The 24,426-nt window shown below is 33.7% G+C and overlaps 2 protein-coding genes across 3 annotated transcripts; both read right to left on the bottom strand.

Moving 5' to 3' along the window:
• Positions 1 to 7,994: 7,994 nt before the first annotated feature.
• LOC140804308 (uncharacterized) lies at positions 7,995 to 12,672 on the bottom strand. Of its 2 annotated transcripts, XM_073160225.1 has the most exons (6): positions 11,609 to 12,671; positions 10,771 to 10,835; positions 10,550 to 10,672; positions 9,424 to 10,155; positions 8,908 to 9,124; positions 7,997 to 8,826 (listed from the first exon to the last, which is right to left on the bottom strand). In XM_073160225.1, the coding sequence occupies exons 1-6, from the start codon at positions 11,889 to 11,891 to the stop codon at positions 8,432 to 8,434; spliced, it is 1,815 nt and encodes a 604-aa protein (XP_073016326.1). In that variant the 5' UTR covers positions 11,892 to 12,671; the 3' UTR covers positions 7,997 to 8,431. The 2 variants fall into 2 exon arrangements, with proteins under 2 accessions (XP_073016327.1, XP_073016326.1); XM_073160226.1 differs by lacking the exon at positions 10,550 to 10,672 and having other exon boundaries at positions 7,995 to 8,826; positions 11,609 to 12,672.
• Positions 12,673 to 13,245: 573 nt separating this feature from the next.
• Positions 13,246 to 16,178, bottom strand: LOC140805680 (uncharacterized). The gene is made up of 4 exons (XM_073161938.1): positions 15,815 to 16,178; positions 15,440 to 15,635; positions 14,586 to 15,272; positions 13,246 to 13,700 (listed from the first exon to the last, which is right to left on the bottom strand). Exons 1-4 carry the CDS (start codon positions 15,970 to 15,972, stop codon positions 13,509 to 13,511), a joined length of 1,233 nt encoding a protein of 410 aa, XP_073018039.1. The 5' UTR covers positions 15,973 to 16,178; the 3' UTR covers positions 13,246 to 13,508.
• Positions 16,179 to 24,426: the final 8,248 nt, after the last annotated feature.

The raw sequence follows: 24,426 nt of genomic DNA, 5'->3' as shown, positions 1-24,426 counted from the left end.
CAAAGATTTTAAAAAACTTATTATTATAATAATGTCCACTACTAATGGATTTGTTTGTGTTGGATCCACTTCAATTCACATATTTTGTTTAGAGTAACCATATTTATGTAATCGAGCTCCATACTTAGTGTGTACGTAACTCTAGCTCGGTTTGGAAGAAGAGAAATAGTTCGAGTTAAAAGTTCATGATCAATTAATTAACGATTTCGTAGTTAAATTTTATAGAGGTTTGCGATATCTAGAACTTTTTTTTTTATTTTTCGCTCCTCACTTGTATATGAGTCATCTATTATAGGAAGTCACTAGTATAAATGTAATGCCCGAGATTTACGGTGTTATTAATTTAAGATTATTGATCTTGAACTGATATGATCATAGACAGATCCTCCCGAGACCGAATTGGGCGAAAAATATGAAATGTATAATTTTGGGCCGAATGCTTCGCGCCCGGGCGGAGGTTTTTGTCCGCCCGAGCGCCACATGACAATGAAGAAAGCCGAACAGTTCGCGCCCGGGCGGAAGTCTTTGACCGCCCGAGCGCGTTTGCGCAAAATGCGAGGGCCGAGAGTTCCGCGCCCGGGCGGAACTTTATGTCCGCCCGAGCGCGAGACGTGCAGCATAAAAGGGCGAGCCACTTGCCTTACATGCGTTCGTGTATGTATATATATATATATATATATATATATGCACGAATTCTTCAGAGAATCAGAATGAGAAGAATCGAGAAAGGTTCGGGAAAAGAATTGAAAAATCCTTACGCCTTTTGTGAGAAATCCGTCCGTCTGATTTTGAATCCGACTTCGGTATTGAGTTCCTATCGACGTAGGTTACGACTGGACGTAAGTTTTACTACGTTTTGATATGTTTTGAAATTATGGTATTGTCAGAATCTGATATGATTCATATATGATGTTCTTGGTATGTTAGACATCGTATAATTGAAACCGGACTGAGGAACAGGTACCATATGAAATTGTTATGATTTTTAGAGTTGAGTTGATTGAGAATTAATATCAGAATGGACTTGTTATCGAATATGAGATGTTAGAATTAATATCTGACTGATATGATAATGCTGGGTATATTGAGACTATGACGTTATGTTGTTGAAACAGAATTTGATTGAATTCTGATTATATCCAGTATTGATTGAGTGGTGTATTGATATTGTACCCTCGATATTGTTATTGTCAGATTGAGTATTGACAGGCTTTGAGTTCGAGACTTCGACAGAGTCAGAGTAACAGAGTGAAATGTATAAATTAATGTTGAGTTGGGATTGCACAACTCGAGTGAGGTTTGACTCGAGTTTCCCTAAATCACATACTTAGTTTATTACATTGATATTTGTAATTGATGAGATTGATGGTTGTAGGCTATTGACTCATAGCCACTGCATGTATTGATTACTGAGTCGTTGATTCATGGGCTGATTCGCCTAGTCACCGGCTGATTCGTCTGGTTATTGACTGATTCGTCTAAACTTAAGCTGATTCGCTTAATTACAGGCTGATTCGTCTGGTTATTGGCTGATTCGCCTAATTCTTGACTGATTCGTCTAAACTTAAGCTGATTTGCTTAATTACAGGCTGATTCGTCTGGTTATTGGCTGATTCGCCTAATTCTTGACTGATTCGTGAATTCTGCGGCTGATTCGCCCAGACACTGATATATGAATTATATCGATGTCGTTTAGGATTGATTCTATCGACTGAGATTCGATATAATTACTTATATCCAGATATCGGGATCTCTAGGTTAGAGTTGAGTCGAGTCTGAGACGACGCGTCAGTGGAGTCGAGTCTGAGACGACGCGTCGGTTGGGTTGAGTCTGATACGCCATGTTGATTTACATTGGTTATATCATTCATGTTTATTGAATGTTTGATATTGATTTATGTTTCTGATTTGAGACATGTTCTGAATAATTCTTATATGCTTTCGTATATGCTTTTATATGATTGCATGTAGACATTGTTTATACTGGGATATTTATATCTCACCGGAGTTATCCGGCTGTTGTCTTGTTTTGTTTGTGTGCATGACAACAGGTGGGGCTGGATCAGGGTCAAGAAGAGAATGAGAGAAGATAGATAGCGTGGAAATCCGGGCTTTGAAGCAACTTAGGATTCAGCATTGATATATAGTTGAACCTAGTTGAATTCTTGTAGATAACACAAGATTTGTATGTTCATGTTTAATATGTAATTTGAGTAAATTACATTACGTTTCCGCTTTTTATTTTAAAAAAAAATTTAGACCCTATTTTTATAATTAATTAATTAGTCCCAATGATGATTAAGATCATGATTAGCGTCCGGGTCCCCACAATAAATAGGATGGATATAAAAAATTTAATTCACCAAGCTACTTTTTATTGGAAATTTCAAGTAAATTTAAAGTGAATAAAAATTTTGTCTCATGAATGTGAGAATTTCTTTTGGCTCTTCACATTATTGATTAAGTTGTGGCTCGTGATTGTATAAATGTTTTTTGACTTTTCACGTTCTTGAGTTAATTGAAAACTTTTGGCTCTTCATATTATTAAGTTAATTGAAATATTAATTGAGTTAATTAATATTGTATGACTTTTGATTTGTATTTTGTCAGCACACATGCCCCAAAGTACATCTTAATTCCTACTTGTGCTCGTGGCGAGTTTGTTCGTTTCATTAGGAGGGATATTATTCTTTGGATCATTTCCTTGATTTTTTTTAAATTTTTGGAACTTTGAATTTATAATATTAAAAAACTAAAACAAAAACAAAGTACAAGTACCTTTGGCACTAGGAAATGATAATATCGATTATCAAGTTGACTAATTATTTCTTGTTTACATAATATTGTTTTAACAATAGACAAGTTCCCAATTTTTTCTACTAAATAATTTGTTTGTATTGGGTCCGTTTCAATTCACATATGTTATTTAGACTTTTGTTAACATGGCGAAACAAAAATAATTGAGAGTTAAATTACTTGGTAGAGTGATGGAACCGTGGTGCTTGAGCTGCTGTGCGATTTAAAAGATTTGAGTTGCACCATTACCACTAACTATAGCTTTTGATAAAGCGGCAAGCGCTCGATCCTACAATTAGTATCAGAGCCAAGGTCACGAGTTCGATTCTCATTGATTGAAATGAGTGCAATTATTAGAAGGGAGATTGTTGGGTGCAATAATTGTCCGGTAGAGCGATCGAACCGTGGTGGTCAAGCTGTTGTGTGGTTTAAAAGATTTGAGTTGCACCATTACCAATAGCTATAGCTTTTGGTAAAGCGGCAAGCGCTCAGTCCTACAAAAATAATTTTATTTATCTTTTACATAAATCAATATTTAAAACACATTATTCATATTATTAAAAAATTGAAAAATTAAAATTAATTTTATCATATATTTCCTTATAACATTTCAATTATATATTTGTGTTATATAAACTACATAAACTCTTATATAATTAATTAACTATGGTTAATGAATAAAAATAAATTATTAAAATAAAATAATCAAATATAACATATAATTATTCAAATTTAAATTCTATAAAAAAATTATTTCAAAATTAAACATTCAACAACATCCTAATTTTATAAATATAAAAATAAATTATTATTGAATAATGACAACTATAAAAATGGATCTCAAGATTCAAATATACAAAATAAAAAATAATAATAAATTTGTCATTTAATCCGATCATGATAGATAAAGATGGTAGAAAGATAATAATTAAAAAAATTTGTTATAAATATTTTTTAAAATTTATTCAAATCCAAAATACATCAAATCTAACCAATTTTTGAGAATAATTTTTTTCCAAAGATAGGGGAAAGCTAAGGGCCAAACACTAATGCCATCGACGACTCTGTATTGGACCGAAAAGCGAACCCGTTGACTGAAACTTTTTCCTTTCAAGATTCAGCAGCTCTTCGGTTTTCTGGCTTCTTTCCTCTATAGAGGAGGCAAGTCGGTCTTTTCTCCGGCCTTCACTGCTCTGCGGATGAATTCTGATTTTGATTATGTCTACGGGTTTCGGAATTTTGTTACAGTTTTAATTTGTCTTTGATTATGTATATATGGTCTATTATCTGATTGAACCGACAAACTGAATGTTAATCCAGATTGTAAGAGGGTGTATTCATGGTAAGAAATGTAATGATTTTTGTAGATTTTAAAAGTACAGAAGTATTTGAATATTCTACGGAAGCATAGTAGTATTTAAAATAAATTTTGTATAGTTTTAAAAGTCAGTGATATTCAGTATTGACTTTTAAAAAATATATAAAAGTCTAGATGTATTCAAATATTCAAATTTTCAATATACTTTTTATAAGCTCGTGAAATTCATTAACATATGGATATTAAAACCTAATATACAATTATAAATTGTCAAAAATTGTCTTTTGTTCAACCCAAAGATTTTGGATGAATTTTTTAAACTTTTAAGGTCATCTCCAACCACAAAATCTATTTTGGTGCAAACTTTACACTAAAATAGTGTGATTTCTGCACCAAATAAAATATTCATCTCAACTCATTTAATTCAAATCTTACACAAAAAAAAATATTCTCGAAATATTATCTTTATTTTACATATATTAATTATTATTTTTTATTTAATATATTTTTAATTATTTATAATGCTGATATTACACATATTAATTTATTGTATTTGCATTTATATATGAATTATGTGTTTCAAGTTGCATCTGTATTTCAATTATGTGTTTCAATTTAGCTATGAATTGTATTGTTATATTATTTTTTTACATTTGTATTTAATTATATTATTTATAAATCATTAAATAAAATTATTTATTAATTATTAATAATTACCATAAATAAATAAATATTTAAAAAATCAATAATTATTATTCTTTAATTTTTATTATTAAATATCTATTTATTAAAATAATAAAATATATATTATACTATTATTTAAATAATATTTATATTTTTTAATATAAATATTTATAATAAAAAAATACAACCCTGCGCCAAATTGGCGCAAGGGCCTTCCTCTGCGCCAAATTTGGCGCAGAGGAAGGGGGCTGCGCTATTTTAGGATGGTCATTTCTTGCACCAAAATGGTGTTTTACATCATATTGGTGCAAGATTGGAGATGGTCTCACTCATACACAAGTTATTTGTTTCTCTCATCTTACACCACATCTTTTATTCTCATCTTATCTCCTGACATTTATCTGTATAACTCTATCTGATTTTCAAAATTTATATATGTAGGCAAAAACTTGTGTGAGACGGTCTCACGGGTATTATTGTGAGACGGATCTCTTATTTGGATCACCCATGAAAAAGTATCACTTTTTATTGTGAATATGGGTAGGATTAACCCGTCTCACAGATTATGATCCGTGAGACGGTCTCACATGAGACTCACTCATATATGTATATATATTTCCTATTTTTCAATTTTCTGATTGATTGTTTATTTAATAATTTTTTATTTTAATATCATAAAAAATTTTGAATTATATAATTAATTTTGTGATTTTATTTTATGATTTATACAAATAAATATAATATTTGATAATAATAAAAAATTATCTAAAAAAATTAAAATCTCGCAACAAATATGATAAAAAAATATAATAAAAATTAATATTTTAAGCTATAATTTTTAGAAAAAATATATATATGATATAATTGATAAAATAATTTGTTTTCTTGTTTTAAAACTAAATTTTATTTTTTTATTTAACAACATTAATCTTGAAATTCTACAATGTTTATAAAATTAAAATTATAAATTTTTAATAAAATTGAAACACTAGATATAAAAAATCATAAAATTTTATTGGCACATAGAATTGAAAGTAAAAATAATTTTTTAATATAAAATAAAAAAATTTTGTGAATTTTTAACTGAAAATTGATTTTTTTTTTTTTTAAATTAATCCGTAACTAAAATAATTTTATAAAAAATTAGATCTACGCACAATGATAAATTAATACAGTGATGCATTTTTAAAAATTTACATACATATAAACCCCATATATATACACATATACATATAAAGATTAACTCAGTTTTTATATGCTGCACATTTATGGTGCACACATGTGTGAGCATCGATGATGTGTCACTCACCCATTGGAGGTGATGAAATATAGAAAAATTGCACATCTAATTGATGAGTAACACCTTATCAGTGCTCACATAAGTGTACACGATAGGTGTGCAGCATATCAAAACTGAAGATTAACTGATTTAACTTTAAAATAAGTAACATTATTTATTAATATTGATTTTAAAAATATATGTCAATTAATTATTGATTCAAAAAATTAACAAAAAATTAATATGTTATAATCATATACAAAATTTATAAAATTTCATAAAAAAATTTACAAAAATCTATAAAAAAAATATTTCAAAAAAGTCTAAGAAAGATTTTATAAAAGCCATTAAAAATTTATCAAATCATCCATGGGTATTGATATGTTACAAGATCGATCTTTTTTGTCTCGTTTGAATATTGAACGAAATATTAAGCCTGTTTTTTTTTTTTCCGAAACTTGGTTATGTCAATTTTGTGTTTATGCAATTATAAAACCGTTAGAGACTTAGAGTAGGTGTCCAGTAAGCCAACTTGTGGATTATGTTTTATTGACTCATATGTAAAAAAAAAATCTTTATTTTAATAATATTTTACAAGTTTTATCTAATTATAATATTTACTTTATATGTATATTAATACAAGCCTGCATAGATAAAGTTATTGAATATGTAAAAAGTACCATGAGATCTGTCCCTCAAGGCAAGATCATAAAAATTATTAAGAAGTGTATCGTATATTCTAGACATGTTCCTAGTCGAATCAGCCGCCTGAAATAAATAAATACCGCTTAGCTTGATACTAGCATCTGTAATGTAAATGTCATGTTTAATTGGTAATGGCATGAAGATATCCATTCATACAGATAGATGATCATTTGATTATGCACTGAACAACCTTTCATCGGACTATCTAAGTGGTTATCACTTATTGAGTGGAACAATACGTGGTTATGATTGTACATCATTAGTCATTTGACTCAGGGCAACGTAGATGCTCTACGTACTAGCATGTACTTTGATTTGTTTACCGACTTCATTCAGAGTCATCAGGTGGCGAAATTAGGTGTAGTTTCGAAATACGTAGAAGCCAATACATTGTAGTCAGAGATTCACCGTTTGACTTCGGATGAAGATATCTTATGTGATATGATGAGTTAATAATGCAAGAAGTCTCTGGCCAAAGCATAAATATGTTTTAGGGAAATGTATTTTCCTAGTTGCACATACGATGTCACTATTATTACTCAAATATACATTACATCGTTGACGAAGTCATATGCAACTTCCGATATACCAATGGTAGCAGATTTCGATCTGGATATGAGTTGAAAGGACCATACTATATGATAACCACAACTTAAAGTTCTTGCTGGCACAATTAGTTATACATATGGAATCATGGGACGATGCTACTAGATATTCTTACCATGATCTGATGGGTGCAATCATACTTGAGTTCTGACATTATTGATCAATGTGTTGATGAAAAGAATGAGGCTAATTAGGGTCGGTCCGAATAACAATAAATGTTATTCTGAATCACATGAAGTTGTGAACCGAAGACTAGCTGTATCCCTGAACTATTGAAGGTCACACAATTATCGGATTATGTGTTCATGTTGAGACAGTCAAGTCCAAAGAGTTGAATTTGACAAATGTAGTTGGTAGAAAAAGTTGAATTTGACAAATGTTGTTTAATAGAGATCGACAGATTGTCTATAAGGAGTTTCTTAGTGAATTCCATATGCTGAAATATGTGGAAGTTTCTAAGAATATCTCGTATGATTAAGATTTAATGTTCTATAATCAGAAAAGTATGATTGATCAATGTATCCTTGGCATCGAAAACTCGTCATTTCTTTCCGTGACTTGCAATCGGGACTATAAACGAGCTTCTGTAGCAAAAGTTGATTCGATAACTAAAACAACAATAACAAGCACTTTCCCTGGAGTGGAAGTACGAAATGCAAACATTTTTTTACAGTGATGGGTAGAAACATAGAGGTCGCAGTCTACAAAGCGATAAGTTAAGGTGATAAACAGAACCTTCAAGAAAACTCTAGCCTTGTTTCTGTGCGGCTTGATACTAATGCCTCGATAACCTATTACTACGTACAGCTAATTTATCCATCGAGGAAAACTCTATAAACACATATAATAACTACTAGAATGCAGAGCAAGATGAGGCGATTCGGTGATTCATGTGGGCGATGAAGTCGTCTGAATTTTCATTGTTTCTCCCTCGTTTTTTAGCTCAGTAGTTTCAAGTTTCACCAAATTGTCTTTGATTTCACGGTTAGCTTCATCACTGTTGCCATTCAGCGGACTTTCTTTATCATGAACTTCTGCATCAATCAAGTCATAATCCCTGGTTTCCTTAAATCTTGTTTGTGGGCATGGTCAATGTACTTCTTGATTTCTTCGGCTTCAACTACATGCTGCTGCTCGTTGTTGCCATAAGTGTCTTTTAGAGGGGCGTTGGTCAATGTCATGTCTGCTGAGTCATGAATTTCCTCTTCGATGGCACTGAGTTTGTGAGCGGTGACAATATCATGACAGAAAGTTGGATGATTGTCAGATTTGGTTTCTTTAGAAACAGCTGGTGACTTCGAAACCTTGGTGTCCATATTGGTTGAAGATATGACGCTGAAAATGTTGGGATTTGGCTTGATATCGACCCATTGTCCACCAACCCAATCTCTTGAAACTCTAAGGTTCTTTAACTCAACGTTCAGATACAACCTTTCACCTGATGTCAGATTGAGTTTCTAATGAAAATGCACTAGATATAAATAATTTCCGAAATCCATAAAGAAAAGGGGGTAAGAACCTGGAATGTACATTTGGTAACACCCGTTTTTACTATCATAAGAATTGGAAATGACCCCCTCCCACCATCCATCACTCCACCAGGCATCAACTGGGTCTCCAATCTTGAAGGTAAGGCTCCTTTGATTGCAATGATACACGGGCCTGACAGTTGGGCGACCTGGATGCCTCATTCCCAGTTTATCCGCCTGGGCCACTCTATATGTGGGGATCCATTCCTATAGTCAAGACGATAAGTAAGGTAGTGTCTCATAATTAAGGAGCAAGTACTACATGCAATGACTGCATATGATGTGATGCAGCAAATATTGGTACAATTTGGGACGCTGAAAGGGAAAAAGGAAAAAAAAAAAGAAAACTGTGAGACAAGAAATCAAGGGTTTTGAAGTAACCTTTAATTCATTGAGTCCTCCAAAGTAAAATGATTTCATACAGTGAAAAATTTGGTAACTACTGGTGTGATATGTTCTCTATACGTATATAATTACAACTGCAAATGAAGTATAACAGAGCATACCTCAAGATTGATGTCACCATCTTCATCCTTGATATTTTCATAAAGAATTTTCATCCGTCTCTTATAAACCTCCAAGACTGAGCACCTGAACCAACAGCCACGAATACCACTATCTTGGCAAAGAACCTCTACTTTTTCATTCAGCGTAAAAGTCGGAGCATTCCAAAATTGGCCCTCGACATGCTTGAGGAAACTCGACCCCCTACTCAATAGATCACACTTCAGTTGCTGAAATGGTAAATCATCTGAAAGTTTCTGATGATCTCTGCGACTTCTATTCCTTTTCGCTCCAACTTTTGAATCATCGTCAGAGCTAAAGTCTTCCTCGAAAAATTCGGGGCTAAAACAAGAGAAAATCGGTTGATCAAAATATCCTCTCAATTTACTTAATTTAAAAGTCTTTACTCTGTTACTCTTGAATTGTCTGAAGCAAAAATGCATGTTTCCTAACAAATCACGAGGAAAAACTGCAAGGCATTTCTCGAAGTGCTCATGAGTTAAGACTGTAGCAGGACCGTCAACACACTCCGCGCTGATGACCTGTAAGTATGGAGTGATGAAAACTTCTTTAGGATGAGGATTCCGTAATGAAACAACTCCCGCGACTTCTTTGTTGAGATGAAACCATCTCACTTTGACCTTCTTCTGGCATTTTTTGTCTTCGTACATATCTTCCACATATGCAACATAACGGTTCTCTTTTTCAGCCATCACAAAGACAAACGATTGTACCTGATGCACGAAAAGATTAGTGAAGGAATTTGAGATTCAAAAAGTGGTAAATAATGGAAATCAAAATCACAGGTGCTACAACGAAAAGGAGAACATGGCCAGGGAGGGAGCAGGCAGTATTACTACACCTCAATTCTTAACTTCTTATACACATTGGAGTTTTCGTTTAGACACAAACCAAGTCAAAGAGAGCCCTGTGCCTAAAACTTTCGGTTAGACACAAACCAAGTCAAAGAGAGGCCTGTGCCTAAAACAGTATGAAATTTCATAGAATATACATGACCTGGAAAACTTAACAGATGGTTCATGACCCTCACATAAAAAAAATCAAGAAGGAAAAAAAGATGAGAACACAATAAATTTTTTTAAAAAAATCCTATTTTAGGTGATTTACCGTTATTGAAACCCCATTCCGGTAAAATGACGGGTAGTGCTTCAGTTGTTTACAGCAGGTCCATGCCAAACCCGACCATGCAATGCCTAAGTGATGACTTTTCAAGTTTCTTGCTAGGGGACTCTGATATATACAGTCAACAATAGGTAAGTTAACAATCTCAAAAAAATTGGTAAACCGAAACACAGCAAGATGAAAATTCAATGCCACAAAATAATTACCTTGTGAGATTGCCAATCCAGCCGATGACCATCATATTTGGAAGTAGGATCATCTTTGGGAGACTCTATCATGAAAAAGTTGCAATATATTCAGTTAAATGTAATATATTTCACACTATCTATAAATATGACCAGGCATGAATCAAAAAAATTATTACTACGGATAATAAATGTAGAGCATTTATATACATACACAAATTATCAGGGTGCCGGTACAAACAATTTAGCATTAATATTAGAAGAAGTTCGTGTGATTTTTCAACTGCACAACAATATACAATACAAATAAAAAAAAACCCTTCGATACCAATGACTTGCAAAACCTATATACTGCATGGGAAACAACTAAGAAAAGTGTGAATAATTGATTGAAGATTTAAACTTGATAAAAGGAATCAAAAGATACATGGCAGACACATGAAATGAACTTTGAACAGATAAGCAACAAAAACAGATAGCTTTTTGGAACCTTCAGGAAAATAGACCAGCCATGGGCAAGAAGGAACATCAAGCTATAACTTTTTATCATGCTATGCTCATTTCCTTCAGATAAAGACAAATGACAGTTCCACCACTATATAATTGCTTAAATATAAAAAATAAGGAATGCAAAAAAAAATAATTGGATGGCTCAAACTCCTCACTGGTAACAAAAAGAAAAAGAGAGAGATTGGACAAACATAAAACTTAGGCAATAAATTATGAAAGCACATACTGCATTTATCAGATGTTTGGTAACTAAAGATTATCACAGTCAGACAAATCCAAAATCATCATTAGAACAAACTCCATGGAGTTCAAGAAAAGGGATATAAGAAAGGCACAATTGCATAATCACCTTGCCAGTGCTGTTTTGACAACATAGATGTAAGCCAATTCACAACTTCTCGCCGTGATCTCCATCTGAAGCCAGCATGGACCAAGTTCTCAGGTCCATGGACGCTCAAGAACTCCTCAGAGACGACATAAAACATGTGCCTCACACTCCTCTCAGTGCCCACAACAGCAAGAACGGATTCCCCAGAATTACCCTTCAAAAAATAGTGGACCACACGATTTCCCCTCTCTTTAGACACATATTCCTCCTTCCACTCAACAAAACAATTCTCAAGTGTAGCCATAGTGGATAACAGAGTATTCTTAAAGAAACAGAGCTTTTTCAGATATCATAACACTAAGAAAACAGTAACTTAAGAAGTTAAAAGCACCCTTGTCCCAAGCTTATGAACATACAGCAATCCTTCGCAAATTCTAACTTGAAAACTTAAACGTGACCCCACAAAATTCTACCAAAAAGGTGGATTACTACCTCAACAAACGCCTAGAACACCTAAATAGCTGCAAGCGTCAACAGAAACAACACAAAATCCCAAATTCTTGTCGGTGTCTACCCACTTTTGAGTTTTGACCATGCCCGAACTATTCCAAGACCCAGATTCCAACAAAAAATAAAAATAACCGTCGTTAAACCTGCAGGAAGACACACCCAAAGATCTGCCGAAACCACAAAACCCAGGTAAAATGTTAGAGGTACGGGTCAAAAGTGAGAAACTATTTACACTTTTCAGACTCTTTGGTACAACACATCATACAGAAAGGAAAGAGCAAAAAAGGGTGCTTCTTCAGAATGTTCATTTGTAGGTAGAGATTCAAGAAACAGACGAAAAGCGAGCGAGCCTTTTTCTTCATTTTTCAGGGGATTCGTGGAATGTAAAAAGGATGAGGTAAGAAAGGTAGAGAGAAGGAATTGTAGGAGAAGATGGGTAGTTGAGCAGAAGAAAGAAAGCGGCCCGGAAGTGTGGCAGGGCCGTGAGAATTCATAGTTTGCGGTGGAGGGGGTTGAGACACTCTACGAAAAGATGGCAGCGAGGAGAGGGGCGGCATATGTTTTTATTATTATTGTTGTTATTGTTATTATCGATTTTTGATTTAATAATTATTCGGAAGTGGCTTTCATTCTATAACATCTTACAAAAATCTTCGGGTCCTATTTGGGTTTTTAAAACAATTAATTAAAAAAAGAATTTCAAAAAATTTTAAAAATAAGGTAGATAACAGAGCTTTTGTAAAAATAAAATAAAACGTTACTATCCAAGACAGACCGTAGTAATAATTTATGTGAGACGATCATACGAATCGTATTTTATGAGACATATATCTTATTTATGTCATTCATGAAAAAATATTATTTTTTATGCTAAGAGTATTACTTTTTATTGTGAATATCAGTAGGATTGACTCGTCTCACAAATAACGATTCATGAGATCGTTTCACAAGAGACCTACTCACAAAAGATAAGATCTTTTTTATAAACATGCACATGCACATGCACACATGGTATATGGATTGTTCCTTAATAATATTACCAAAACATAAAATACTTTGTGGTTAAAGCAAAATAATCTAAACAGAAATATAATATGATCTTCCACATAATCATCATATTGTTATAAAATCAAAACATAATCATGTGCTAAATAGAATCATGAAATATCGATTAAAGTAAAACACCAAAGAGAACATGTCAAATCTTGTATCCAAAACATACTGTGATGTGTTAAATAGAATCATAAAGAAATATGATGGAAATAACAGACCAAAGAGACAGCTTGTATCCAAAACATACTGTGATGTGTTAAATAGAATCATAAAGAAATATGATGGAAATAACAGACCAAAGAGACAGCTTGTATCCAAAACATACTATAACAAAAAATCGAGGAAGTTTAATTTGTCCTCAGGTGGAAAGATTGGGCGCTGAAGAAGATACAGGAGGACCATAAGAATATCTCCAGGCTTCACATGCCACACATTTCTCCAGCTTTACATCATTTTCCAAGGTACAGAATTTGCAAAACCATCCAACATGTTTCAGATTATCATCTTCACGTCTGAGAGTCCGGCAGAGCTCGCATATTGGAGCTAGTGGCTGCAATCGACAGCAGAACAACTCGTCAAATACATCGGAGAACACAACAGCAAATAGAGTATTATTGCAGAAGAAAACTTGTCAAGGGCACCAAAAGTTCAACTTATTCATAGCCAAAGCTACTATAAACACATAGGCTTTTGTTTTTAAAGCTCATTTTCCCATCTTCAAACAAAAACACCACTAGTATCTCTCTTTCATTTCCTGTTTTAAGAGCTAGTTTCTGTATCTCCTGACGTAATCACTACTGTTTACTTTAAATCCAAAATTTTTTGGGGTTTTTTTAAATCAAAATTTTCGTTACCCAGAAAATATTCAATTATTATATATAATTTATAATGCGCTACAGTATTTTTTTTTTACAGTTTTAACTATGCACGCGTCATTAAAAAACCAGTTAACACAAAAATTTACAAATTGATCACTAGTCACTACAGTGATTTTTTAAAAAGAAACCGAGCATTCATTTCATTTTCCCCACATATTTTCAAAGAATTCATTTTTTCAGAACAAAACCTCCAAAAACACTAAAAACAAAACTAAACAATGGCCGTAATCACTCAAGGAAAATCGAAGGGCAACTACATATCTAATTTAGCTTAAATTAAATTCCTGTTAAATTAATTTAGACAGATTAAAAGCCATTCAACATTAAACCGTCCAAATGTTTCATATGAATATATCATTATGTAGAGCTTCAACTGTTGACAGTTAAAAGACATAGTCCCGATAGATCATTGAAAAACTCAGCTGATCTGCTGTAGCACAACTTTCCCTCGCTACGAGGTTTGGTATCAAACTAACATGCTACAATCAATTTAAGGAACATTTCAACTTGTAAACATGATAAGAATGATAAAGTTGCAAAATAAGGACAGTTCTCACCGGGTTCAACAAAGTGCACACTGCGCATTGCCACATTGTGTAATTCTCATCATGCAATGTTTCATGGTTACACATGGATAGGGAAGTTGAAGCTTCTCCCGACAAATCCACGACAATAGAATTTTGATCACCAAGAGATGATTGAGCATGTGGTGTGCACTCCTCTGGACAAGTCTTACTAGAAGGCTTTCTAATTGGATGGTTAGAGTCTCGAGTAGTGGATTTCAGATGCCCACTTGCAGACTGGAGAACTGAAACATCATCAGATTCATGGCTTCTTTTACGTGATACTGCCTTTTGATCTTTTCTATCATATCCGAGTACATTTGAGATTCCAGAAGAATATAGTAAATCTGAAGAGTTTGGCGAGGGATGGCTATTTTCATCATATTCACAATCATCACAAAATTCCGAGCCACACCAAACGTTATCACGTAATCTCATTTCTGCAGCCATTGCAGCAGCTTGAACAGGGGTTAGTGAAACCATGATAGAACTATCGCCACCGATTTGTTTGGGGCCAGAAGGTAGCAAGGTTCCAAGACGGGCTCTATTTTCTGCAGCAGTCAATGTAGCTTGGCGAAGGGATGAACAAGGTTTAAGGGAGAATCCACCCAATCGCCTTCCAGGGAGATCAAATCCTTGCCCTGTTCCACTTATCCCTTTGTTTATGAAATCTTCGCATTCCTGTGCATATCACATTGTCAGACAATAAGTTAGTGTCTGATCATGACGTGAAGTTCGGGCATCATATTTTATCGACGAGAAAACTTTTAAAACGACAAAAGAATAAAACAAGAAACCAGCTATAATCACGTGTGATAGCATCTCAGACAGAGAAATTTACCACTCACCTTTCGAATTTCATCCCATAGCTTGTAGAAGCTGGAATTATGAGGTCCATGAACATTGTGGCAGAGCTCATGAAGCATTGTATCTAGAACTTCATGAAAAGGGATAAATTCCTCGTCTCTGTTTGGCCTTCTAAGCCTCAGTTTTATGTGTATACCACGTCCTACATTCAACCCCAGAAGAGCAGGATTCTTGGGGCTGAAAATTTTAGATACCTTTTAAATTGACATAGAAAAAGTTACATAACTTGTGATTTTTGTAATTTCATTTTCTCGATTTCATGAGTAAATGCGCGGGGAAAGAACACGAAAAAGCATAACAAAACCGTAGCATCTGTGTCTAGCTACGTAAAACGATAAAACAGAAAAATATGATACCAGAATTCAGAAAGTATCTTGACTCTCCAATTGTGATTACGCATGATGGGTTGAACCTGTTTCGCGACTCTGTCTAAAATCTTTCGAGCTTCTTCTTCTTTTGGCTTCCTTTTCAGCGTTCTGACTTCCCATACTTTGTTGAGATCGCCCAAATTCATATGTTTCAACTTTCAACACAAACCCTAATCGCTAGATCAGAAAAATGGGAGAACTTTTGAAGTTTTCTTAAAATCAACGTCGAAATTCGCAATCCTGTTTCAGATAATGTGACGGTGCATTCATCTGGGATTTGATTTAGGAGCAAAATGAAACCTCGAAACGCCGTCTCAGTCGACTTTGTTCTACAAAATGGCGGGATTTGGTTCAGTATATTGGTTGAGATTAAATTTTTTTACGGAAAAAAAAACATTTACAGAAATAATATTATTAAATTATATTATCAATACTATTTTATTAAGTTTGAGATATTTAGAGTAACTAACTTGTCATGGTCTGTTTTAATAATTACATATATTAATAAAATATTAAAATTTTAATATAAGTTATATTTAATTCAACAGATAGAATCATGGTTCTTTGGGGTTTAGGTTATAGGTTTAATTCTTACTAATGTCATTTTTTTATTCTTTTATTTTCAATTAATCATTATTTCTTATAATTATATTTTGATCCTTATTTAAATTTAAATCAAATGAATTATAAAAATATTATACAAGCACGCAACGTGTGCGTCAGTATACTAATATTATATAATAAATCTAAGGTATCAGCATAAATGATAATTAGTTGATATTCAAATTAATTTGTTATCGTTCAATTCCGAGTATATTGTCATATTTTTCAAAAAAAAAAAAATTACAATGGTATGATCGATTCAAGACTATCATGCCTCAAATAATTGATTTTATTTTTTTCCTAAAAAAAATCAAGTTTTCTATTTAATAATATATATAATTATCAACTAAATTCAAAATTTATCTTAAAAAAATTAATAATATTCTTTAGGTTATGCGTTGACAAAAACCTCCTGACAATATGTTGATGTATAAATGTTAATCTGTCTGTGATGAAAAATTCTCATTTTACTTATGATTGAATTATTTGAAACTATCGAATTTTAGTAACAGTAAAAATGTATTTTGTCGATACATTCCAACTCAATTATCGTACGTGAGTATCAGATGAACTCTCAATTGGCTAAAGAGCATTGATTTTTCACATGTCATTGTGGAATATGATGCATTTCTAGTAGTTGAAGTATCGTACGATTGATAAGTTTTTTCAAGCTTAAGTCTAATAATAGAAGTGTAGAATTCTGTCAGGGATATATCATCGTGTCGTTTTGTATTTGTATCAACAAATCAGGTTGCTCATTATTTTGCTAGAGTTGTTTTTCCACATCTGGTATAATAGAAAGAGTCTCATCTTCTTCTATAATTATCTTTGATGTGATCTAATAATATTTTCATGGTTTTTTATTTTAAAAAAACCCATTAAAAATCTAATAAGACCCGTGAGACCGTCTCACACAAGTTTTTGTCTTTTCGAGTGGGTCTCATGTGAGACCGTCTCACGGATTTTAATCTGTGAGACGGATCAACCCTACCCATATTCACAATAAAAAGTAATACTCTTAGCATAAAAAGTAATACTTTTTCATGGATAGCCCAAATAAGAGATCCGTCTCACGAATAAGACCCGTGAGACCGTCTCACACAAGTTTTTGTCTTTTCTTGAATTGTTTATTTGTTGCTTGAACAATTGAGTTATCAAATATTCGAACTATCAATTTTTTTAAAAAAAAAAAACTTTTATCCCTTTTTTCCCTTTATTTTGTGTTGCATGGATAGCATCGCTTAGTTGATTCTTCGTCTCAAATATTGATTTAAGTTGACAGGTAAATCTAAAGTAAAACAAAGAAGGAAAATTGAGACATATTTATTTAGGATGGGTATCATGTGACACCGTGTCACGGATATTAATCTGTGATACGGCTCAACCCTACTCATATTCACAATAAAAAATAATACTCTTAGCATAAAAAGTAATACTTTTTCATGGATGATTCAAATAAGAGATCTGTCTCACAAATACGACCCGTGAGATCGTATCACACAAGTTTTTGCCATTTATTTAACACTAAATTTTTTGTGCGACAGTATCACAAATCAATTTTGTTAGATAAATATCCTGTATGAATCGCTCATGAAAAATATTTTTTTATACAACTTTTTTTATTTATTATTGTAAATATGCATAATTTATATCTATTTCTATTATTAAAGTCAAATAATAGATATTAATTGTTTTGTTACAGTGATATAACAACTTTTTTTTTCAAATTTACCCTATCTCATTTTTAACGATATGGACTTTCCGAAAATTTGCACATCCTATCCATCTAATTTCGGTTTCACATATAATATTTCAAACAAACTAATAAAAATCATAAAAATTTGAATTTTATTTTTAATTTTAAAAAGTAATTTCCAATTTTTTATAACAATAGAAAAAAAAATCAATTATACATGCACTTTGCACACAACATGTGTGGGCAAAATGGGTCCAGATAGGTGCATAGCAAGGAAAGAATATTAATGAAGTAGTAAAGAAACGTGTTGTATTATTTGTCAAATTTGGAGGAAGACAAATATAATTGATATTTGCATTCTCACGTTCACAAGCTTCAAGTTTTCTCTTGAGTTTTCTTATTCCTCCTATTAGTTTTATAATATTTGTGAGGTGTTTTGTTCTCATATATTAAGAGTGTGTGTTCTCTTTGGAAACACAGTGAGTGGTTGTACATCATAAAATATTATAGTGAAAATCTTTTCATCTTACCCGTGATTTTTACCATAATAATTTTTAAGGGTTTTCTACATAAATCTCGGTGTCCAATTTATTCTTTATTTTCATATTTATTATCTCAAATTACTGCACATGGGAACAACGAGTGGTATCCGAGCCTTGGTTTAAAGTTTCTTAAAATTCTGAGTATGCTCTGTGGTTGCAGCATAGACTAATCTTCCACATCAGAAAATTTTTTTTGAGATTTTTTATTAAGACATGATTATTTTATTTAGTCTACTAAATTGTTGTGGACATAATATTGGGGGGCATGTACGAGATAACAAAGTTCAACGGAAACAATTTTACTTTTTTTCTGTCAATGAAGAATTTGACCAGTTGGTAGATCCAATTTTACTAATGTGAAAAATAAAGATACAAGCAATTTTAAGAAATGAGAATTGTTTGACGGCTATTGGAGATAGATCGGTGGAAATTACGGACGATGGAAAGTGGAATGAGATGAATGATAATGATATTGTCAATTTACACTTGACTATAGCAAACGAATTATTGTCAATTACTTTTGAGAAAAAAACAGAAAAAGTTATCTGGGATACTCTCAAAAGATAGACGAGGTCAAATCGCTACACAACATGATTTTCCTAAGGAGAAGACTTTATACTCTTCGGATGACAGAATCCTCATCGATGACCGAGCATATCAACATATTAAATACTCTATTTGCCTAACTCACTTCCATGGAGCATAAAATAGGGAAAATGAACGTGCAGAGCTTTTACTTCAAAGTCTACCAGATTCATATGGTCAACTTATCATCAACATAACCAACAATATTCTTATGAGCTCTCTAAAATTCGACGATGTCTTAACTGCGGTTCTCGGTGAAGAAAGCCGACGCAAGAATAAGGAAGATAGGTTGGTAACTTCGAAGCAGACAGATGCTTTGTCGATGATAAGAGGAAGATTAATGGACCGTGACTACAGTGGGAGCCAAAGGCAAGTTAGATCAGAGTCAAGAAGTAAGAAGAAAAATAGTTACTGTAATAACCGATCATTCATGTCTTTTATTATGAATTACGGTATTTTATTGTGATGGTTTATGACTTTACATTATGATATGAATGGTAAAGAATGTTATAGAATGAAATATATAATGGATGGGTAGAATAGAAGGTTGAATTTGTGTTAAATAGGTAATGGAAGTGCTTTAACGGTATGAAACTGTGGCAGTGGTTGTGGTTTTTAGCATAATGTTTTTTTATATTGATCCAATTGATGTGAGACCTCTTTCATTAGAAAGATAAGATATAAGGCTATAACTTTCGTGTTTTGAGTTTCGTTCAAATCATTGTGGAAGATAGGCCAAAAGCGCCCCGAAGTGTGTCGTGCATATCGTCGTTCCTAGAATGACACATGTTGGGAGAATGAGCACAACTCTTTACTCATACCTTCAAATGACATGAGGTCAATTGGAGATGAAAGCCAAGGCATAGAGCTACAACTTTCTTGTTTACCAATTTTTTCAAATTCCGAAGGGAAGAGGAGTTTCGGAAGCGATCTTTACAGTAGCTGTGCGCAGAGCGCGTGCCGGGACAGAACGTGTCGCGCTAGGGCGGTAATATTTGACCGCCCCAGCACGCCTGGTTCTGTCTTTTTGGGTTTTGGACAGTATGTTCCGCGCTCGGGCGGTAAAACTCGACCACCCCAGAGCCCTGTACAGTGGAAAAGCGTGTTTTGGGTGATTTTAAGGCATAAAATCGAATGAGACTCTCATTTTCCTCATTTCCATTCTCTTCTTTTCTCTTCTCACGGTTTGGAAGCTAGGGTTCCTCATTTCTCCTTCAATCCAATTTCTTCCAAGACATTAATCTTTGATTGAAACCTTAATATTTGCTTGGAGATTAGAAGTTCTTCTCCTCAAGAGTCTAGAATCAAGGTAAGAAAGATTATTTTCTTTGGGTTAGTAATTGAAGGAAAGATATTGGGTTGTTTGATTTGAATGATGAGGTAAGGTTGTTAATTTAATGATTGATGGTATTATTACTATCATTGTGTTGTAGGAATCCCTCAAGAGCCAAGCAACTACTTGTGTATTGGGTTGTAAGTAGACATTTTCCTTTGAATGCATCTCATGCGCTATGTATATGGTAAATGATGTTATAAATGATTTTAGCTCCTTTAAATCATTGATTATGTATATGGTATGTATTGATATATTGAAAAGAAATGGAATTGATGCCAATGGCAAAGTAAAGGAGCTAATTCTTTAGCACGCACACCACGTGTTTGATAAAATGATTCAATAAATGTTTTTATGGCTTGATGGTTATATGGTATTGTGGTGTTACCTATGGTAATTCTAAACCCACTTGACTGAAGTTGATCAACATAATGACATGTACTGTGACTGATTTTGACTGAGACGTACATGTGTACCATTGACTGATGACCTATCAATGCCATACGAATGAAAAGAAATGAATTGTTCTATAGATGCCATCTTATAATTGTTATGTACGCATTTTATTGACTGATGGCATATTACAGTTAAGAAATGGTATGGATTCCTTATGTACACTATGGTATATGTACTTGTTATTTAAAGGTCTACTTGCTGAGTTTTTATAACTCATTTCAGTTATGTTCATGATATGCATATGCAGGTAACCGAGACTGATACGGCGTGGTGTTGAGACAGAAGAAGGAAATGTGCCAAGTTTGGAGGAAGGATGAAATGATTATTTTGTCAATGGATGGTTAAGAAAGTATTTTGTTTTGTAATGGTTGGAGTTGGCTAATATATTTTGTTGTAACCCACCTGGTATGTTGGGAGTTTAAATTTGACTCGGTATTTTGGTAATCTAAATGGAATGCTTTTGATTTTGTACATCTTTATATATTAGTTGTGGGAGTTTTTATGATGTATTGGTTTTATTGATTGAGGCAGGTGGTGAGTTCCTTTTTACGGGGAAACTCTGCCAAATTTTTAAAGCGCAAACTTTCCTCCAAGTATTTTTTTTTAAAAAAAGCTTCCGCATTATAGAGTTTATTATTTTAAAACGGGTCAGGGTGTCACAGTTACTGCTTTAAATATGTCGATAAAGGGCACTTCAAAAAAGAGTGTATGAGTATCGACAAGAGTTCTCAAGGAAATGTGGTCAGTACTTCAGGCAGTGTGAAATATATTCAGCGAAGCGGCCATAATTGCAGAAGGCGGGCACAAATTTTGTGCACATGGATTCTTTATTCAAGAGCGACGTGGCACATGACATCTCGGAGAGAATGGTTTGATCATTATGAACCAGTCTCAGGAGGATCTTTATTAATGGGAAATGACCATGTCTTGGAAATCGTTGGAGTCGGTACTATCAAAATTAAAATGTTTGATGACACCATTCGCACCATACAAGAGATACGACATGTGAAAGGACTTTTGAATAATCTTGTACTTGGGGCAATTGGATGACATTGGGTGCAAAACCTGTATCGAAAAAGGGATCATGAAAAAATTGTGAAGGATGCGCTTGTGTTTATGAAAGCGGAAAAAGTTGCTGCAAATATGTATGTACTTTTGGGAGAAACACACGAAAAGACGGAACTAGCTGTTGCATCAATTGGTTCAGGAGAAGAATCAACAATGTTATGGGATAGAAAGATTGGTCATATATGAGAACGAGGGTTGAAAATTCTCTCAGAACGGATGTTGTTGCCGGGACTTACAAAAGTGTCACTACCTTTTTGTGAGCATTGTGTTACCAGTAAACAACACAGATAAAGGTTTGACACTTCTACTACCAGGAGCAAAATCATAATAGAGCTGATTTATTAGGATGTTTTGCAAGCACCAGTTGTATCCTTATGAGGAGCGAGATACTTTGTCTCGTTCATTGATGATTTCTATAGGAGATGTTGGGTAAATCAAATCAAGAAGAAATCAGATGTTTTCCAAGTCTTCAAAGATTTCAAAGCGCGGGGTTGAACTTGATTCTGAAAAGAAAATCAAATGTATGAGGATTGACAATGGAGAAGAATATACCAGTGACGAATTTGATGCATATTGTCAACATGAGGGCATCAAAAGACAGTTTACGACGGCTTACACCCCTCAACAGAATGGAGTGGCAGAGCGGATAAACAGAACCTTGTTGGATAGAGCAAGAGCTATGTTGAGGACTGCGGTTCTAGACAAGTCATTTTGGGAGGAAGCAGTAAAAACCACTTATTATATCATCAATCGTTCTCCTTCAGTGGCGATTGATCCTGAAGACTCCGATGGGATGTGGACCGAGAAGCCGATAGATTATTCTCATTTGCATACATTTGGAAGTCATGTGTACGTTCTGTACAATGAGCAAAAAATATCGAAGTTGGATTTAAAATCCAGAAAATGCATCTTTTTGAGTTATGTTGATGGAGTAAAAGGGTTTCGCATGTGAAATGCTAATACTCACAAGTTTCTCATCAGCAGAGATTTTATCTTCGAGGAAGATAAATTAAAGGGAGAAATGCATACTGAATTCAGAAACTACTATATTTCAGGTGGAAAATAAGACAGACGAAAGTCAAATTTCTTGTAAAGTAGAACCAGAGCACGAAGAACAAGAACATGTTGAGCCTGAGGTTTCCGATGTGAGGCAGTCAACTCGAGACAGAATACCACCAGGTTGACTTTCAGATTATGTCACTGAAAGTAATATTGCATATTGTCTATTATTAGATGATGGTGAGCCATTAAGTTTCCACGAGGCTACTCAAAGCTCGGATGTATCCTCATGGATGATAGTAATGCAAGAAGAGTTTGAGGCATTAGACATGAATAAAACTTGGGATCTTGTTACACTACCACAAGGGGGAAAGTCATTGGAAACAGATGTGTCTATAAGATCAAGCGTGATGGAAATAATCAAATGGAGCGGTATCGTGCTAGATTAGTGGTAAAAGGATATGCTCAGAAAGAATGCATTGACTTCAATGAGATATTTTCTCTTGTGGTTTGACTTACGACAGTCAGAGTAGTGTTGGTATTGCGTGCGGTTTTTGACTTACATCTAGAACAACTAGATTTGAAAATGACATTTCTTCATGGAGATCTTGAAGAAGAAATTTATATGCTTTAGCCAAAAGATTTTGCGGATAAATGCAAAAAAAACTTGGTTTGCAGGTTGAACAAATATTTATATGGTCTCAAACAGACGTCGAGGTGTTGGTACAAGAGATTTGATTCATATATCATGAGTCTTGGATACAACAGACTAAGTGCAGACCCTTGCACATTTTTAAAGAGGTCTGGTGATGAATATATTAATTTGCTGTTGTATGTGGACAACATTTTGGTAGCAGGCCCTAACAAAGATTAGGTCTAAGGATTGAAGGCACAGTTGGCTAGGGAATTTGATATGAAGGACTTGAGACCAGCAAACAAGATTCTAGCGATGCAAGTTTACCGAGACAGAATGTAAGTTTGGTTTTCCCAGAAAAATTATTTGAAAAAAAGTCTTGCAACGCTTCAACATACAAGATAGTAAGCTAATATCGACCCCTCAGCCTGTTAAATTCAAGTTATCCTCCGAGATGTGTCTTACAGTGAAGCAGAGAGGATGAAGATGTCTCGAATACCATATGCATCAGCAGTGGAAAGTTTGATGTTCGCCATGATCTGTACAAGACCATACATTGCTCGAGCAGTGGGAGCAGTTATTCGGTATATGACGAATCTTGGACGAGAGCATTGGAATACAGTTAAGAGGATCCTTAGATACATTAAGGGTACATCAAATGATACATTATGTTATGGAGGATCC

Source organism: Primulina eburnea, chromosome 11, assembly GCF_022965805.1.
Source record: "Primulina eburnea isolate SZY01 chromosome 11, ASM2296580v1, whole genome shotgun sequence".
Lineage (NCBI taxonomy): Eukaryota > Viridiplantae > Streptophyta > Magnoliopsida > Lamiales > Gesneriaceae > Primulina > Primulina eburnea.
Note: the sequence above shows the minus strand (reverse complement) of the source record. Positions and strands in the feature narration are given on the sequence as shown.

Coding starts and splice junctions, on each gene's coding strand:
- LOC140804308 (XM_073160225.1), bottom strand. CDS start 11,891: ATGGCTACACTTGAGAATTGTTTTGTTGAGTGGAAGGAGGAATATGTG. Junction 9,125..9,423: donor ATGGTGACATCAATCTTGAG/GTATGCTCTGTT, acceptor TCTTGACTATAG/GAATGGATCCCCACATATAG. Junction 8,827..8,907: donor TTACCAAATGTACATTCCAG/GTTCTTACCCCC, acceptor ATCTGACATCAG/GTGAAAGGTTGTATCTGAAC.
- LOC140805680 (XM_073161938.1), bottom strand. CDS start 15,972: ATGAATTTGGGCGATCTCAACAAAGTATGGGAAGTCAGAACGCTGAAA. Junction 15,636..15,814: donor AAGATACTTTCTGAATTCTG/GTATCATATTTT, acceptor TAAAATTTTCAG/CCCCAAGAATCCTGCTCTTC. Junction 13,701..14,585: donor TGTGCACTTTGTTGAACCCG/GTGAGAACTGTC, acceptor TGTCGATTGCAG/CCACTAGCTCCAATATGCGA.